Source organism: Haliaeetus albicilla, chromosome 10, assembly GCF_947461875.1.
Source record: "Haliaeetus albicilla chromosome 10, bHalAlb1.1, whole genome shotgun sequence".
NCBI classification, from domain to species: domain Eukaryota; kingdom Metazoa; phylum Chordata; class Aves; order Accipitriformes; family Accipitridae; genus Haliaeetus; species Haliaeetus albicilla.
In genome coordinates, this window is record NC_091492.1 from 29,288,145 (window position 1) to 29,306,733 (window position 18,589).

The 18,589-nt window shown below is 42.4% G+C and overlaps 1 protein-coding gene across 1 annotated transcript in view; it reads right to left on the minus strand.

Annotated features, from left to right (window-relative positions):
• MYO1H (myosin IH) overlaps positions 1-18,589 on the minus strand; it is a 37,786-nt gene that overhangs the window by 10,037 nt on the left and 9,160 nt on the right. The window contains exons 2-20 of the mRNA XM_069794572.1: positions 12,692-12,847; positions 11,429-11,544; positions 10,282-10,480; positions 9,679-9,759; positions 9,058-9,237; positions 8,011-8,109; positions 7,557-7,670; positions 7,091-7,162; positions 6,311-6,430; positions 5,892-5,959; positions 5,447-5,552; positions 4,845-4,925; positions 4,090-4,181; positions 2,570-2,664; positions 2,294-2,340; positions 1,990-2,070; positions 1,410-1,515; positions 1,030-1,147; positions 619-732 (exon numbers count right to left, since the gene is read on the minus strand). Of these exons, the coding sequence (XP_069650673.1) occupies positions 619-732; positions 1,030-1,147; positions 1,410-1,515; positions 1,990-2,070; positions 2,294-2,340; positions 2,570-2,664; positions 4,090-4,181; positions 4,845-4,925; positions 5,447-5,552; positions 5,892-5,959; positions 6,311-6,430; positions 7,091-7,162; positions 7,557-7,670; positions 8,011-8,109; positions 9,058-9,237; positions 9,679-9,759; positions 10,282-10,480; positions 11,429-11,544; positions 12,692-12,817 (2,015 nt within the window). The 5' untranslated portion in view covers positions 12,818-12,847. The remainder of the gene's footprint in view (positions 1-618; positions 733-1,029; positions 1,148-1,409; positions 1,516-1,989; positions 2,071-2,293; positions 2,341-2,569; positions 2,665-4,089; positions 4,182-4,844; positions 4,926-5,446; positions 5,553-5,891; positions 5,960-6,310; positions 6,431-7,090; positions 7,163-7,556; positions 7,671-8,010; positions 8,110-9,057; positions 9,238-9,678; positions 9,760-10,281; positions 10,481-11,428; positions 11,545-12,691; positions 12,848-18,589) is intronic.

Genomic DNA, 18,589 nt, shown 5'->3' on the forward strand with positions numbered 1-18,589 from the left:
TTGTCTTAGTTACTACCCTAGACATTAATTCACAGATTCTGATAGCCACAGGTTGGTGACATTAGAGAGCCCTGCCTTGTCCCATGCCTTGTCTTTAGCAAGAAGGACAAGGCTGTGGTTCAGGAGTGGTTGCAAAAGGCAGTTAAGAAAAGAACCCAAGCCCAAGACAGGCAAGTTGCCTCTGGCTGCCCAAGCATGTAGGGAGACCTGGAGCTGAAGCAAGTCAGCTCATCTGCCCTAACCCAGAGATGGAAGAAACTCAGCTGGATTCAAGCTTCCATGGAAACAGGAAGCTAAAAATAAAGAGGAAATTTATGCATCTGGGATTTTTACCTGTCTCCTTGCTCCTGTGCATTGTATACCTTTGGGGTGAGGTTACTTGGGCTTGTTTTAAAGAAGTCACTAATCAGAAGCCATCAGATTTGCAAACCCAGGTCTGCCCAGTTCACATGGCCAAGCAAGAGGCAAACTAAAGGGCTCTGTTCCCACCACTACATCTTGCAGCTCTCTGGGAAGGGCCACATTGTGGCTTGCAGTCACAGACAAGACAGAGGATCAAACATAGCAAGCACCATGCAGCTGAGCAGCAGAGCTCACAGCCAGAGAAAGAAAATTTACCTTCCTAATTTGTATTCCTCAGGCTTGTAACCAATATGCTTGATGAGCCTCTCCACACCCTCAGCTGCTGGCCCATGCCAATGGGGCCAGGTAGCTGGACAGAGGGATTTATACCTGAAACATCAGCAAGACATTAACACAAATGACTTGACATTTGAGGAACCCCTTCCTGAATCTCCCCCCCCCCCCCCCCCCCAATTCCTACTGCTTTATTCAAGGCAGAAAGTGCCAAAGCAGATCAAAATTGATACAGACAAGAGACACATACAAAGGTTATCTTTGATGCGAAGAGTGTCTGCTGACACCTCCACATCTCCTGTCACTGGGACTTGACATTTAAACAAACCTTGCTCTGCAGCCCTCATGGGAGGGCAAGTTTACCTGGCTAGAGGGCAAAACAGTTCCACTTGCCTTTGCAAGAAGAGTTCATACTTCCGCCGATAGGCGAAGCCAGCTCGTCTCACCCGCAAGTGCTCCATCAGGCCCAGGTATTTCACCTGATGTCGGATCAGATAATCATCAAACTTCCCTGTGGTAAGAACACACGTTCACTGGTAAATACTGTCTGCAGGAGCTCCTCTCTTGTCCTTGTATTGGGACAAATAAGGAAGGAATCAAATTCAATTACCCAAGGTGATGACTTTGCTGCCAGCTTAACTAAGGCTTTTATATATACACACACACAGAGGTCATATAAACAGCATATATATATATGCTGTACCTAGCTACAAGCTAAAGTCTTCCTCACTTCATTCCTTTCTCCTAACTGTGTCTTCAGCCCAATGCCTTACCAGGCTCCTTGTTCTCATTTGGTTTAATGCATCGGACATAAGAAGGCTCCTTGGACATCAGGATTTCTATAAGGCTCATCAGACTGTTTTTGAACTGGGTTGCAACCTAAGATGACATTGAAAGAACTTTTAGTTTTGGAACTCATCGCTGCAATAATCAAAATCAACCCATTCCCTGCACCCATCTTAAAATTGTAAGTAAAAGGCTGACATATGCATTAGTACCACAAAGTTTTTGAAGCATAGTCAATCACAAGTTACCCAGAGTGTTTAGCTGGAACATTTGAACTCCTGCCATACAGCTGGACACGCAAGGTAGCCCTTCAGAAACTAACTACTGTTGGATGCTAGGCACAGGGCTCATTTTAAAAGGACGCATTAATAACAACATTAAGGTATGTCACTTTGCTAGCTGCTGTCTCAGCAACATCACTGTTCAACTACCAGGAAGCTAGCAGGAACATAACACCAGCAAAAAAAATAATCCACTGAATTCGGGACTAAGGACTGGATCAGGGGTTAAATCAAGACTTGGGAAGTTGAGTTTATGTTCAAAGTTAAGACTAAAGATGAAACTTACAGTCTCTGGTCTCCTCCTGTTGTCTAGCTCTGACAGTAAAAAGCAGTCTCTAACGATGCCATTTTTAGAGTTGCACAGCACCTGAAACAGGGTAAGTGAAAAGCTGCCTTATTTAGCAGGCGTGCTATTCCTACTGTGATGCTTCTAAGCCCGAGCAGCACAGCTGTAAGGATGAGCATGGAGGTGCCTAAAGAACATTGCTAAGGAGAAATATATGTTCTTGTTTGCTACAGAGATTAAATACATCTTCTGCAAACCATCTCTGCTTCAAGCAAGGTAACTTAAGACCCTTTTTTGTTCTTACCTCTTTCAGGTTTCTGTACAGGAGATCATTATTCTTCTCCAGAAATCCTGAAGACAAAAAACCCCCACTTAATTCTTTTTGAAGGCTACACACTTTAACACAAAATCTGGAAATTTATATCCTCAAGATTCACACTGCATTCATGGTTAAGACTTTCAAGTAACAGTACCTTCAGAGGGCAAATATTTTATAAATCATCTTTGCGTCAAGTTATTATCTACTGCATTGGCTTAAAAGCTCAGGTAACTTCTAGACTGGCACTTTGTTCACACTCACCAACAGCACAGTAAGTGACTTCTCCTGCGTAGTGAAGGAGGCGGAAATCTACCCAGTCAATGGATTTCCGTGTTTTCTGGTCTGCAAGCTTGCGACTGCAGGGAAAAAAAACCCAAAAAACCAAACAAAAACAAAACAAAACAACCACAAAAAAAAGAGAAAAAGCAGCAAAGAGACTTCCTCAGCTTGTAGAAAGTCACCTGCACAAAAAGCAGCTGTAGGAGAGCTGGGAGTCTATTTAATGTCTGTTCTATCAACATGGCTCTGCCTATACAGTTATGGCCCATAATCAAATCACCACCGATCTGTCCATTCTGAACAGCTAACAGCAAAATTCAGTGCTGAAGAATGGAAGTCAGCTACCATAAACTCAAAATATCTGTGACCTACCCATTGCCATTTGTCAATGATCACCCTTTCCAGAAGTATTAAGATTTCATTTAAATACATTCTCATTGCCAACATGAGAGAAAGATCACCAGCTTCCTCAATTTCAAAGTAAAAAACAGGGGGGAAGGGTTGAGACATTTTGCCTTAGAACAAGAACCCAAATACAAAGGAGGAATCAAAATTTTCAAGAATAGCAGGAAAATTTTAGAAAGCAAGGACTCCTGGGGGGAGGGGGAAGAGAAAAAAAGAGCAACTTAACAGTTTAAGTTTCAGCTTTGTAAGCAGTCACTAACAGCAGACTTGTGTGTCACAACAGCACATTGGTACATCAAAATTTCCTTCCAAGAGTATCGCCAAGTACAGATCCCATTTAAGTAGCTCTAGCACTCCTATTTAAAGCTTTTAATCAGGCAGAACAGTATTAAGGTGCATTGTGGTGACAAGGAAGTTGGCTACAAATTTTCCACTTGGCTGCAACTAACTTCAGAGATGTAGAAACAGTGACAATTCAGCAGCATGACTCTGAATTGATGATTTGTCAAACCCCTTCAGTAGGCTTCTGCTGGGAAGTGCCAGAACAGCCCAGCGCCAACATGTTCATCTGCCACCAAAACTGAATCCGAAAATAAAACAAATTGAGTATTAACCAAAATGCCACCCATCTGGGAGATCTGAGTAGGAGCATGTTTCTTTCGTCTTCGTACTCAAAGCTCACACATATCAAGATGGACTTAAAGAATTATGCACCCCTCACAGCCTAGGGCATTGGGCTCCTCTTCTTCAGCTTTCCCCGGAATCAATGTGGTCCAAAGCCACCTATGGCCAAAGCCACCTAACCATCACGTACTAAAATCATGGGTCAAAGCCATCTAATCTTTACTCCCTAATTTTAGCGTGGAATGGAACCAGACTCAAAGATCAGCAACACGCTAGTAAAGAGACAGGAATCCCCCCCCGCCCCGCAAATACCCCAGGTCATACTCTACCATACTCTACCAGCATTAGACAGTGGATGGGTTGCTTGATTTTCTTTGGTACAAAGCAAATATTGTCCCCTCCCCAATACTCTCTTATGGGTAAGAGACAGGAAGAGTTTCCTCTGTGATAGGATACAGAGCGTAAATGCATACGTCACGAAGTGGGCATGATCTCCTACTTTCTCTTCCAGCTTTTCCAAGAAGCTCAAATCAGTCGCTTCACCAGGTCGTAAGCATTCTTCGTCCTGGAACAGCAGACACCAGATCAAACACTGCTCTGAACAGACTACTCCCTCTTCACTAATGTTTAGTACAACTTTGTTATGCAAAACCAAAGGGCTTGGTTACAATCTCGGATGAGTTCTATTTTATACAAGCAATTTCCTAGTTAAATTGAGCTTCGTTTACTGTCAAGATAAATCAAGTTAAGTCAAATCTGGCTTTTTCTTCCAAATTTGGCAATGCCTTGCCTCATCCTTTACTATTTGTAGTTCATTTAAACAAAAGCAGCGAGAGAAGCACTCCTGGTGTTCTGCAGGCTCCCTAACAGTACTCAGAAGCCGCCTGCATCCCATCCCTGTTGCTGACTATAGCCAGCCAGGTTGCTGCAGGTACTTTTCTTCTATGTCTCAGTGTCTCCAGGGAAAAAATGGAGAGAACAGCCTAGGTCTGCCTTCTCAAGCACTCAGAGTTGCTGTGGAAGCAGCATACCTCCTTTAAAACCCACAGCTCCCTAGCAAGGAGATCCTCTACGTTAATCTTCTGGGTCTTTATTTACAAGGTCTGTCTGTTTACATTCTGAATAATGCAGACCCATCACATACTTAGAGGAAAAAATACAGTTACGGACCATTACAGTAGGGCAGAGGCAGGCATTTTAATTTAAGAAGCATAAACTCTGTTCTTACCAGAATGGAGATTATTCCTTTATGCTTCTGCTCAACCAGGTCGCAGATGATCTTGTTGTTAAAATACGGAATTGGTTCCCACTGGAAGTAAGAGGAAGAAAAGTTTTAGAGGAAGATCTTTTCCTTGCAATTTTTAAGTTCTTTGGAGCCAGGCTCCACTCCCAGTAAAGATCAATATAGTAAATTAGGACCAACCAAGCTGCTGGGGAAAGAGTGACAGCACAGTAATCTATCACCCCACACTACAGTCTTCCTGCTTTCAGCAGCCCAGAACATCCTCTTCTGTATATTAATGCACTCCATTGTCCAGTGTCTGCACTGTTGGAGCTCCTTTGTTCTACAAGGTCATTGTCACTGCTGACCTCCCAAGTTTTGGAGAATGTCCTACTCCTTTCTTAGACGATGTAAATTAAGTCTAGGCTAAATTACACTGCAAGAAGTGTTACAGAATGAGGCCCATGGCTATCTTATACTTTGCATGTGAACAACTAAAACTAAAAAAAAAAAAAAAAAAAGACAGGATGCCTTCTTCTTTGATAATCAAAAGCATTCAGTGTAATGGCAGTTCAAAGAAAAAAGGGAGGGGGGAAATAATAAGTTACCTCTATTCCTTCCAGTTCATATTCCTCCTGCTCTGCTTTCAAGGTCATCTCAATCAACAGCTGCTGGAGCTTCTCATTGCAGTAATTAATGCAGAACTGCTCAAAGCTTCAGAGTGGTTAAATGAGCATAGTGTTTATTTATTTCATGGACAGTTTTACTTCTCCCACCACTACCTACTGTTTTCAAGCCAAACCACCCACTTCTATACAGATCCAACCCATACATTCCTCCCATACTCTTGCACCAATGGCTCAAACCCAGGCAGGCAGTCCAAGCTAAAGCTTTCCCTAGGGCGTTCAGCTAACCCACTGCACTCAGATTTTGCAGTCACCGGTAGCTTGCCTTGCTGGGATAAGACTGCACTCAAGAAGCCACGTAGGACTTCAGCATGTGTCCCCACCAGCATGAGGACAGATTACCCCAAGCCTGAGGAACTGCTTTTACCTGTTTGTGTCCAGCACTTCAAAGCCATAGATATCCAGCAGGCCAATAACTGTTTTCCTAGTTGAATCCTGTTAAAGACACCATTGCTCTTTAATTGTTGCTTCAGCTGACGCTTCTTCCCTGCATGTTTGCCGTTGTTTCTTTCACCTAAATTTTAAACTTTCTCTTTGAGAGCTTTGTGTTGCATGCTAAGGCACTAGTCACTTTGAAGCAGGTAATGAACTGCTAAAACTATTTAACACACCACCTTCCACACCTAACTCAACAGTTTTCCAAGTCAGTGCCATGGGATGCCTCTATGTCAATTATCAAGCATCCAAGATATTTGGTGATGAGTGCTGTAGGGCCTTACTGGAGAAACTCTGCTCAGTGTGTTAGGAGCACTCAGTGTCTAGGAGGACACTAGAAAAGAAACCAACCTTGTTGGCTAGAGAGCCATTAATTTTGTTGACTAGCCAAGTGAAAGTTCGTCCATATATCGCCTTTGCTACTGCATCTCGAGCGTAGAATGCCAGATCCACATTCAATGGGCTTAGGACCTAAAAATAAAGATATGCCAGGGGTGATAAATACCACAGATGATCAGAGCAAAGTTCTACAAAGCCAGTTCACACTTGTGGCTTGGAGAACCAGCCATGTTGTTGTATACCACAGCACAGTGCTCAGCCTATCTGAACTGTAGCTGCCTACAGCTCTATTTACCATCAGTGTTACTTCAGTCTGGTGCGTGGCCACAAGCCAGTAGGACTGTGATACCTTGTTTTGGAGAGTACTAATTTAGACAAGTGGGGAGGAGTATTCCGACTTCCTTTTAGTTTTATTTTATTAAACTTGGTACAAAATGCTCAAAGAACAGTTTTTCCGACTGCTTTTCTCTGTTTATGCAGTCCAGTTTCCCAGGCAGCGCTCCAGGGACTAAACAAAAGGAAATTGTTTGAGCCAAACACAGGGCTGCCTGCAAGTCCCCGTTCCTAGCTTTTTCATACTTGCTACCTTGTTCAGCAGTAAAACTCTAATACTGGGAATATGTTTTTATTTAACATCTTGGGCTAGAAGAGGAAGGTGATACAGAGGAGGAGAGGGACAGCCGGAATGATCTGTTTTTACAGTAACACTGCTAAGAACAGAGCTCCTCATCCATTATGACCACAGCTGGGGTGGCTCCCAGCTGCCTGGGGTAACACAGGACTACTTGATACCTCTTCAGATCTGGCTTCAATCTTCCGATGAGTGAGAGCTTCCTGCAGAATGGACAAGTGCACACCCAGTAGCTGCAGAGAAAGAAATACTTGCACTCAGAGTATGGCCAGGAGGAGACTGCTTAAATAAGCAGTATCGAGTGATCAGTAGGCCATAACCCCCAGTCCTTTCCCATTCATTTCAGGGGGATGTCAGCCTTGGTAGATCTCAGGTATACTCATCTTCGAGCAACAATAAGCGAGGAAGTTTCAGAGAGATGCTGACAGTCATCCAAGCATGCTGTTACTCTGCTGTAGAAAAAAGGGGCCCTACAATTCATGATAATTTATAGCAAGAGCTAGGTATTTATATAGCAGTCCTGCTTTTGGGAAGAGAGTTTTTTTTCTTTAAGAGGAAGACACAGCAAGGTTAAGGCTTTCTTCATAGCACTTGCAATACTGACACTATCTGGGAAGAGCGAGATACCTTCGAAATCCATTTGATCTGTGTGCCATCACGAATGATGGCATGTCCATTGCTATCTTCTTCAAACTGAATATTCCCAAGGTGCAGGACGCTAGCGACAATTCCAAAGAGATGCTAATAACAAGAGACATAGCATTAGAAAAAAGGTTCCCACAGCTCCATGGGATGGTACTAATCTTTCCTACACATGCTAATAAACAGAATATTAGCTAGGCTGAAGGAGGAGAGTCAGACAACCTGCTTCAGAGATATGCTACCACCAGTCACCATCATGCTGTACCAAGGGACAGAGCTCTTCACCCGCCCACTCCCTCAAACCCCCCAAAATGATGTCCTATTCCATCCTTGACACCTCTCCCAAGCAAGACTTCTTCCATCACTTTTAAGTAAGGAGCGTGCTGCTGTCTTTCCTTAAACTCCCTTTGGTAGGCTCAGTCCCTTTTAACATGCATACCTCTATATCTTTTTCAGTAAAGTCAATGATAGAAAAAGCTTTGCGGACTATTTTCCAGTCATTCTTGTCATTAATAGAAAACACTTTGGCACATCGACCCTATATAGTAGAAGAAAGATGAATTAGTACAATTAATTGGCAAAGCAATTTTATTATCAGCAACAAACATAGCATACTACTGGGCATACTGCTTTCATTTCCAGTTCCTTCAGCCTGTATAGATGCAGCCTGCAACTAGCTAGCAAGTTTATTTCACTCCTGCTAATCCTGGAAATGGCTCATGTGATCAGATCTTTCAGATTATACTTAAAGCTTCAGATAACTTAAAGCATTGAGCTGGGATAGTGATTACCATAAAATGGCTAAGTCTTGTGAAGAGCTTGAGCTTACAGCCATCTTCCGTTTTTATGCTAATAATATCTTCTGCCCAAGTACTCTTCATTACCAAGGAAGAAAAGAAACAGAGCACTAACATGAAGTGAGCTGTATCCTGCATAACCATACCTATGGACCTCTATAATATGAGGTCCATAAATCCCAAGAAACTCATTTTATACCAGGTTCTGACACAGGACCCTCAGAAGAGATGCCTTCATACAAAGTGTAACTTGCAGACAAATAGTACTCTGCAGAATACAGAGCATGGGGAATTCACCAGGATTCTTACTAATTGTGTAAGTGACTTTAAAACTCTGATGGCTTTGCTGTCACTGGGTCACATTGCCCAAAAGCTTGTTTCTGCCCCCACAACTATTATCAGCTGATTCAATAAGAGATATTATCCCTTATAAGCCACTTGTCACATGCATCTTTAGTCCAGCACAGCTAGAACAGCTCCTGCTACAAAAGCACCCAGCGTAGAACAGTATAAGACAGCCTCAGGGCAAATACATTTGCAGCCACCCTGCCTGCGAGTTTTGCTATAACGTGATTCACAGCAGGTTCTCTTAGCAGCTCAGCAGCACACTCATAAGTGAGGAAAGCTGCGTTTGTAATCCCTACAGTTTGAGATGTAAGACACAGAGAGAGGGACAAGTTCTCACCGACCTGGATGAGATACGCATACTTTTGGGGGTTGCGCTCCAGCCCAAGCCAGCAAAGAAGATCCTTGTCTCCACCCTCTAATAACTGGTAGAAAATATGGAAATTCCTTTCTCCATGGTTTTGGTGGACAACTCTGGATTTCTCAATGAGGTAACTGAGGATGTGCCCTCCCACTGGCTCTCCCTGGCAGAACAAAGCAGTCAGATCAACACCAACAGTTATAAATAACATCATTGCGACGGCTGTTCCTCCACACCTAGGAACAAGGAGCAGTGTCAGGAGAAGCATGTTACTGCTGTTACTTATCTGCCATCTTGTGTTTAAGAGTTAGTATCCAACTACAGTACAAGCTGTATCTAAAGTTTGCTGTCCTTCCAGCATAACTTGTGCTTTACAACAATCTTTATTAGCTTTCTACTGAGCGCTGGCAGCATTGCCAGTAATATCCTATATAAGCTTTCAGGATGTATAACTAGTCACTTTACTCGCAAAATGCAACGCCTGTAAAAACAGGGTCAGAAATTTGCAGTGTAAGTCTTAATAAATCCTATGCTGCCTGGTCAGGGTCCAAGAGGTTCACGGATACAGCTTGTTTTAATAGCAGTCCATTAAGTTTGTTCTCACCTTAAAATCAAATTGGATATCCATGTATTTCCCAAATCTACTAGAGTTGTCATTACGCAGAGTTTTTGCATTTCCAAAAGCCTATGAGAAAACAGATAAATTAAGTCACCTTTCATCTTACTGAGAACGTGACCACCAGCTAGGACACAGTTCTAGTAACAAAGATTTGCGACATCAGCTGAGTCCTACTACTGAATTTAGTGGGATTAAAGAAATACAAACTAATGTATTTTCCTAGCTGTAATGTAGAATTCAGCTGAACAAATTATCACTCTTTCTTGTACGACCTGTAACTGAAGCCACAAGGAACTGTTGTACGGTGTACAGTTTCCTTGTACTCCCAGATTTCAGCTATCCTCCACTATAAAACCCAAGTTTAAATTTCTAAACATTGAGTGATATTAAATCCCAAGCATTCTTTCAGAGGTTGTGCTGTCAAGAAGCTGAATGTGTGTTATTATTTATGTTATGTATGCAGGTGTGAAGTCATGTAAAACAGGAGGCCATTCCTGGATGCAGATGTGTAGACTTGCATGAAAGTCTTGTGGAGTGAGGCCATCTATGCCAACTCTTTGGCATTTTGCACCTTTATTTAGTTTTTACCTCCAGAACAGGATTGGAAAGTAGCAGACGATCACGAACAATCTGCAGCTGCTCTGTAGTTGGACAGGTTACTGCATAATACTGCAAGATCTTCTTGGATGCTTCTGTCTTGCCAGCTCCGCTCTCCCCAGAGATGAGGATAAAGTGGTTGTTGTACTCACTGCACATCACCCGGTAGGCATTGTCAGCTATGGCATATCTGAACAAGGATCACAAGAAGTATTCCAAGGAGAAGCATCGGTTAGAAATGGCAACGGGAGGCAGAGTATCAAAGGTTTTTCAGAAGTACTTTCTCCTCATCTAACAATACAAGTATTAGACATGATGGGAAAGCACAGCTCAAAACATGAGACTGAGTCGAGTTCTCATAGTGAAAACCCAGTCTGTATTTGAGGGACAGATAGGGCTTGTTCTTTTTCCCAACTGTTGCTGTAGGATTTATATAAGCTGCATGTATTCCTGGTGAATACAGTTTATACGCAGCAGGGACTCCCTCTTCCAAAGCAGAGGGGCCAGTTTTGATTCCAGTAAAGGGAAGATCTTAACTTGTGCTGATAGAGACAAAGATAACCAATAGTGGAGCTTTCACCAATTTGCCACTTCAGGAAAGAAAAGAAAAAAGAAAAACCTACTCAGCAAGCCACCCAACAACTTCCAACCATCAAAAAAATTTCAGCTCAGAGTTCAGAAGTTCAGGTTTCTTCCCCTCCTGGGAAGTCCAGGTGGAGGCTGTGCATGAGCACTGTGCTAGTCCTGTGGTTGCCTGCACTGACATGGGACCTCAGAGGACAAGGCAAGATGGCCAGAGTGTTTTGGGCAACGGAAGGAAAAGTTGTTGACTTGCACATGGACACAGTCAGGCAGTGGCTAGACAATGTGCAATGAGGAAGACACACTGAGCACTAGTCTGGACAGTTATCTTCAAGATAACCCTTCTCCTGCAGTTTCTCCAACATCACTTCTGCAATCCTTTTGCTCCCCTCTTATTCTCAGTCAGCTAGAAGACATCCTTACCTACAGGAAGATAAGAATATCAGCATTCACTGGACCTAGTGACTGCAGATACACAGCCTTGTTGCTACTACAGAGCATTACAGAGAAAACCCAGTTTATTGATATGAACTGAAGTCCTAAGAGTTCTACTTACAGATGTGGTGGCAGTTCAAAAAAGTTTACCCCTCGATAAAGCTGCATCTGTGTCACTGTGTAGATATCCAGCTCTTTGTAAGGGTTGACAGATACGAGAAGAGTACCAATATATGTCTGCAGTGAGAAAAGAATGCAAACAGGTAGGAAACCTGTTCCATCACTACAGTGACAGCTCCCAAAAGAGGAGTCAAGTACATCAGGATATTATGCAAGAACAACTGGAAAAGATGGTACAGAAATTGTTATGAGAGAAGGGGAAAAAAAAAAAAAAACCCACAAGAAAACCCTCCACAGGCATCGCTATTTCAAAGTCAATACCAACTTCTTCCAAAACTACCCAGTTAAGAGTTGAACAAAGACAGCAAGCTTAAAACCTTACATTTCATGTACAAAGTCTTAATATCTCAAGACACTTATGGGATTTTTTTTTTTCCTACTTCAAGTTAACATAATAATGCATTTACTATCCCAGCTCTGTTTCACAAAAATCTCTGGAAATGACCAATACCTCATGCTGTGAAGGAAAGCAACGTAGGTTGTCTATTCCACAGATAGCTGATCAATAGAAAAAAATTCCTTCTTGACCGTGAAAGGTGATCAAATAACACATTTCAGGACACATTACATTCTCCCTTATTTGTATACATTTTCAGAACATCAAAATGCCTTGTTCTACCTTCTTTTCAATTCTTTCCACTAGTGTTATACAAATATCAGTCCTCATTTGACAAAGGACATTTTTAGATACTACTTGCCACTGCTGTAAGCCAATGTATAACCTCAAGGCAGCTGAGAAAACGGACATGGCTGTGAAGTCATCTTAGCTTGCACCACGAAGTAGTCAGCACTTCTCAGACAAGTGAGATACCATGTTCAGTACTGCCTGGCCTTCAAAGATAGCAAGGGAATAGGAAAGTGAAACACTACTGCATATTGTTTGGATCTTTGTAAGGCAACTCTGAGCAGGCTGAGACTATTATTTTCATTAGCTAACGCAGACAGACTACTACTGGGTGATCACTCTGCTGGGTGCTACTAACATCTAACAAGGTTTGTCTCAGAGCACAATGAAACCCAAACTGGGAGAGTATTCTCTGTATTGATAGTGCCTCCTGCCCCTGCAGTTTTAGCTTGCATCCCATCTAGATGGGCAACAATTTTTTTATTTTTATATATATATATACACACATATACACACACGCCACACTTAAAGACATTTCATCTGCCATAGGCTGCATGAATCCACGTGACCAGCACTTACATAGATGAGGTTCTCTTGGTATCTCTTGCGAAGATTGTTCAGGAAAGCAGTCTCACTGGTATGGGAGTCCAGGAGAACAAAGTCCTGCACTCCAACTCTGTCCCGGGCTATCAGAGCCCCTTCCATGTTTGCATCAGTGTTATCTTCCACTTCTTTCTACAACACAAAGGTTGTGTGAAACAGATTTAGGAGACACCAATTAGGGGCCCTAAGGGTCAGCTAAGTCCTTCCCCATACCCCAGGGCCAAATCAACCTTGCATGGGTAATGCCAGGAGATTATTAACCAAGCTGTTACTGACACCTTCCCCAAAGGCAATTTCATACCATGTGAGTCTGCCGTCCAACTGCTTTACAGTCAAGATGTCTGAGACTCACTACTGTGATCCGAGAGGAAGACCAAAGTTTCCAGGCACCCCTCACTAACATAACAGTTGTTTGACACAAACCTAACTCCAAAGATGCAGCTATGATCTGGGACACTTCATTAACTCAGTCTAGACCAAGCAGTTGCAAGCACAAAGTTGGAAGTTAACGGTCGAAGATACCAGACAAACTGTTAAGTTTCTACACTGCCTGCAACTACTTTATACAGATATAACTATGAAAATGGAGAATCTCTGGAAAAGGCTGCATTGAACTTGACCTTTAGGGAAAAAAGATTAATCCTACAATATTACTCTGCACAAGACTGCTTCATTATTTGTTGTGCCTTCTGCGAGCAGATGGAAGTCAACTTTCCGAGTTGGGCAGCAGATGTCCCTACACACCAGCAAGAGACCTGGGCAGGCAGTGGCGAGGCCACCAAGCTGATAAAACTAATCAAACGGCAATTTGGAGAAACAATTTTACCTTTACTAGCACATACACTACCTCTTACTCAAAAGGCTAAAGGAGGCAAAAAGGATGTCACTGACAAAACAGAATTCTTTTGCATGCTCCACTTCCCATTCTTTATCGTAGAAATTGACTTTATACTGAAAATACTCACTGCTGAGGATCAAGCTCTTGTTTCCCAGAAAAGAATAAATTGCATGCTTATTTAATTAAAATCAAGTTGGTAATTTCATGCTAGCAAATAGGCAAACAGGATATTCTTTATTCTACAATAATAAGTGTGCCATTTAGTAGGTTGGTAGGTTTTTGGGGGGTTTGGTTTTTTTAGTTTTTTTTAAAGACACCAGGATGACACAGTTTAGAGAAGAATTCCTACCCTAATGCATAAAATATTTCCCTTACGACAGAAATTAAGTTAATACATTTTGAGCAGCTTACCTTTTGGGGTTCCCAGGTTTTGCAAATTAGGGGAGAGAAGCTGGCTGAGCAGCCATCAGCTGAACGCACCCAGCAGCTCCTCAGACTCAGGGACATGCACGTAAGCCCAGCACCTTCACTATTCTCATATTGCCCTTTGTGACATTGGGGTTTTTTACATTTTGCTGCTCCACTGCTCAAGAAGATTGTGTGATTGTGTGTAAGATTTTGAACAAGCACTAAAAGGACAGCGATGGCCTGTTTATGCAGTGCCACATCACTTCCCCTCCCCTTTTTTTTTCTTTTTTAAGCAGAAGCTTTACAAATTGTAAATAGGCACAATGTAAAATGTTTCTGCTAAGCTTTGGCAAACCCTGACTCTGGCAGTAGGCTTTTGGGATGAGCCTGCATAGCACTGGTGGAAGACAACAGCACTTTGGACACTAAGGCTTGGTGGATTTAGAAGCGGGATTTCACTAAAATGAAGAGCAAAGGACCCAACTGCACAATATTCTTTATGACTGAGGGAGACTCAGAAGAGTCAGCTCTTAAACAGGAATTTTAATGTTAGTCTTATTTTTAGTACAGCCTATTCTTTACGTTCATCTGCTTTTCGCGTTGAAAGAGTGATCTGAACTTTGACATTTACATTCAGCAGTAACATTACCACAATACTCCAGAGAGAAAGATATTCTGAAAGCATACTATTTAAATCCTATCATAGTTTAAAAATAAATAAATCACACCTGCACTAACTTTATACATGAATAATTACTTTTTTGCCTTTTACACCCACTGCCTCCAGATGACTGTGTTACCAGCTCTAGGTTGGCAGGAAATAGTATTCCTCATTTCTCCTGAGCCATGGCATAATGTGACTGCGACTACTTCTTTCTTCTGCCAGAAAGATACCTACACTTCGTCCTTCTAATATTAATAACCTTTTCTTTTTCCTCCTCTGCACATGATGTATCTTATCGGTTTGTTCTACTTGTCCTTAGCTCAGGTTCCATCAGTTTGGAAGACAACATAAAGGATGACTTAGCTTCTCAAATCGATACCTGTACAGACCCCACTACTTATGTAGGGAGGAATGAGTTAGAAAAAAAAATAAAATCTCTCTTATTTATTGTCCTATTAAACATTTAATTTGATTCTACAAACTTCAAGAACCTAAGAGATACTCAAACCACTAGTCACAGGCACTACTACTTTCATGCTGACTACTTGCCTCTAAACCAAGTAGCCTGTTCAATACTTGCTAGTGCTGATGTTCCCCCACCACGAGTCACCCTGGTAGTCATGACATCTCCCAAAAAGATTATTATAGCTTTGCAAAATCATTGGAAGACTTGACAGAATGGCTTTTCAGAGTGCAGTATTAAGTGGGGATAGTAGTAATCATTTCAGTCTCTCTGTTCTGGACTGATACAGATGACAAAACATTCAGTCATACCTGGTTTTGTATTGAGCATAGTTACCATGGTAATATCCAAATAAAAAAAAAATCTATTCTGCAAACATTTTTTGCAATCTTGTAACTTCACTGTATTGCAAATGAGACAAACGGGCAGCTGTAGTGCAAATTACCAAGAGTAATCATTTTTGTTAAGTGTCTATCCCATCTGAGTAGTATTCAGTATTATTTGGCAGTGCAATCTACAGATTTTTTTGTTACCAAAAGATAGGTGGGTTTTTCCCCTCTAAACCCACTTTATCTGCTCCACATAAGTTGCTGCGAGGTTACTATTTTTATCTAACATACACAAGTATACATTTCATAAACAAAGTGCCAGAGTTCAGAAATAGATATTTATTATTTCTTTTGCCCTAATACCTTCTTCACCATTTAGCAGGGAAACTTTTGTCTTCGTCATCTTGACTATCTTGATCTTTGCTACAAGGGCAGCTGAGCTTGGAGCCCAGCCCCTGCCCAGGCTGGGAGGGCACGCAACCTTCTTCAACACTCACCCAGCTTGGTCAGGTCTTACCAGGCTTAACAGAGCAGCCGTTTGTTAGCTCCAGGTCAGGAACAGAAGGAATCTACCATCACCCCAGACCAGTAAAGATGTGCATCTCTCAAATCAAGCATGTTCAGGCTATAATAAATCAGTATCCAGTGACAGAGAATTAAAAGCAATCAAACCTATGAAGCCAAGGCTGTTGAATGAGTTCTCAAACTCAAGCACGTCTTACCAGCTAAGAGATGTCTTTGAATTTAATTGCAAATCCATTTTTAAAGCAGAGGCTTTGGCCTGGCTGCAGGAGCAATACCTCCCCGATACACCCTCTGCTCCGTGCACAGTCAGTGCTTCTCTGTAGCAAGCCATCAAGATACCTACCCCTTGCACATGCAGCAACTGCTGAGTCAGCAGCCTCTAGTACCAGACCAGCATCAACACACCAGAGCTATTACATCCTGAATTAGCCCTGTCTAGACATTTCTAGATACATGCATATGCCCGTGGTGTCTAACTGCCACACATGAGTGTGCTATACAGGAGGAGCAGTCTCATCTGGACTATCCCATACCGCCTCTTTCAGGGCTTATGGCATATGAAGCCTCCTGTCTTTCTCGACTGTTTTCTTTCAGCTCTCAGTTATTTCAAGTTATTTTTGACAGTCTGAGTAAGAAATAACCTGATTTTTCTCCCAGGGTAAAGCCTTTTTTTGGCAGAATTGCTACAAGCAAAAAGAATATGTGAACAGCTTCACTCTCAAAATATACACACAGTATTAATCAAATTAATAATGCCCTGAAACCCACCTTGCTCTACAGATACCCTGGACCAGGCAAAAAATTGAAACTGCAAATTTTAAATCGAGATTGCCCTAAGGCATATAGAGCTCAAATCGCATCACAGTCTGAACTCTTTCTCCTCATTCCCCCCCCCCCCCAAAACAGTTGATACTCATTTTTTCCACTCTGGTTTGGTCATAGCACAGCAGCTGCCTGACAAGGTTAGAGTTTGTCATTTCACTAGAAAGGTGGACTATAAACAACTTAAGGTGGATTTGTCCTTCTGAGAAAGCACTCGGGACAAGCTGGACAAGAGAATTTACCTTCTCTCCAAGCTGGGAAGCATGAAAGAATAAGCCTGAAACCACTGTGGCCATCTACCTGATCAAGTTTCCTTAACTTAATTCTCTCACTTGTATGTTAATTGGTAAGTGACACTGTTCCCTGTTAGACAAAATTCCTGAACTCTTTTCTGGGCTACTTTGTGCTCAGATTTTCTCAGTATTTTGCTGTTGCTGAGGTCAGGCAATTTTATTATCACAGTACCATTTGCCACCCTGTCTCCCACCCCATTTCTGGAAGTTTACTAAAAGTTTTGTGCTTACCTGGCATCATCATCAGTAAGAGATATACCCTCCCCCCCCCCCCCCCGACTCATCAGTGTGCATTACCCCAGCAAGAGAGTGCTCTTTTTAAAGGATTATTTTCCTTTCCTCATCACTTAAGAGTCAGGAGTTTTCCTTCTTGCCTACTGAGACACAAGCTCCTATCAGAAAATCTCTTCCTCGCTACAATGAGGGCTTTTTCTTTTCCCGCAGGGATTTGACTATCAACACTGAAACTACGAGGAGCTGCAATGGATCACAACACACATTCATGAGATGTGCAGCTCTTGAAAAAGGCCTAAATTAAGGTCAGAAGCAACAGACTAGTTTCTTTGACAAAGTTTGTACCAGTTTGTAACAAACAAATAAGACTTGCCAAGGAACAGTTAGAAAAACAACCTTTTTTTTTTTTTAAAGAAAGCAACTTTGCAAAATTACCTAACTTTGCCAGAGGCTCAGAACTCTGGTTTTCAACAGGCTCCGAAGTTAATTGTTGCTGTTTCTTTGGTTTAATGCCATAGAAGAGATTAATGTATAGGGGAAGAGAAGGATCGGTTATGATGCCACTGCTATTTTGGAAGCACTAGAAAAACCCAAACAAACCATGCTACATGCTACCCATACAAATACAAATATGAGGCGAGAGCCTCAGGCGAGCACCATCTCACCCAGCCTGTCTTTCAAGTAGCCTCTTACCCATCTGGTCAGGCAAGCACCCTTATCTATAGCAAAATGCCATGCAAGCCACCAGACTCCAGATGTACCCGGGCCACCCATAAGGCCACCAATTCCCATGAGAACAGCAGAAAAGTCTTCTCAGGGATCCTCCACACCCCCCCCAACCATCCCAACCCACCAGAGATGCTGGATTTCCTTACCACCACCCTACCCATTCAGAAGTGGGTTTATGTCACACATGCCTCCTGCTTTACCTGCACCCCCCCGGCCGCAGCATCTCCTGTCAACTTCTCCAACCCACGCTTCTTCCATAAAGAGTTAACAGGGCTGAAGTGAGGGCCCACTGACACCAAGTATCATGTATCCCTCCTTGGGTAGGGATGCTAACATCCTCCTCGTTTAATGAATTATCTAACAAGCTGTCAGCACTCAAGCTGTGATGAGTTTTATGCCGACAGCACCACTTGATGAGATTTTTAAGATCGCGCTGAAAGACTGAAGTCCGAGTCTGAAGATGAAGCAATGGACTCCAACCTTTCTGATGGGTAATTTGAGCAAATCCAGGCACAAAATACATCACCCCTGATCAGGCTCCTCAGCCCCTTCCTGCAGCTCCCAGCCTG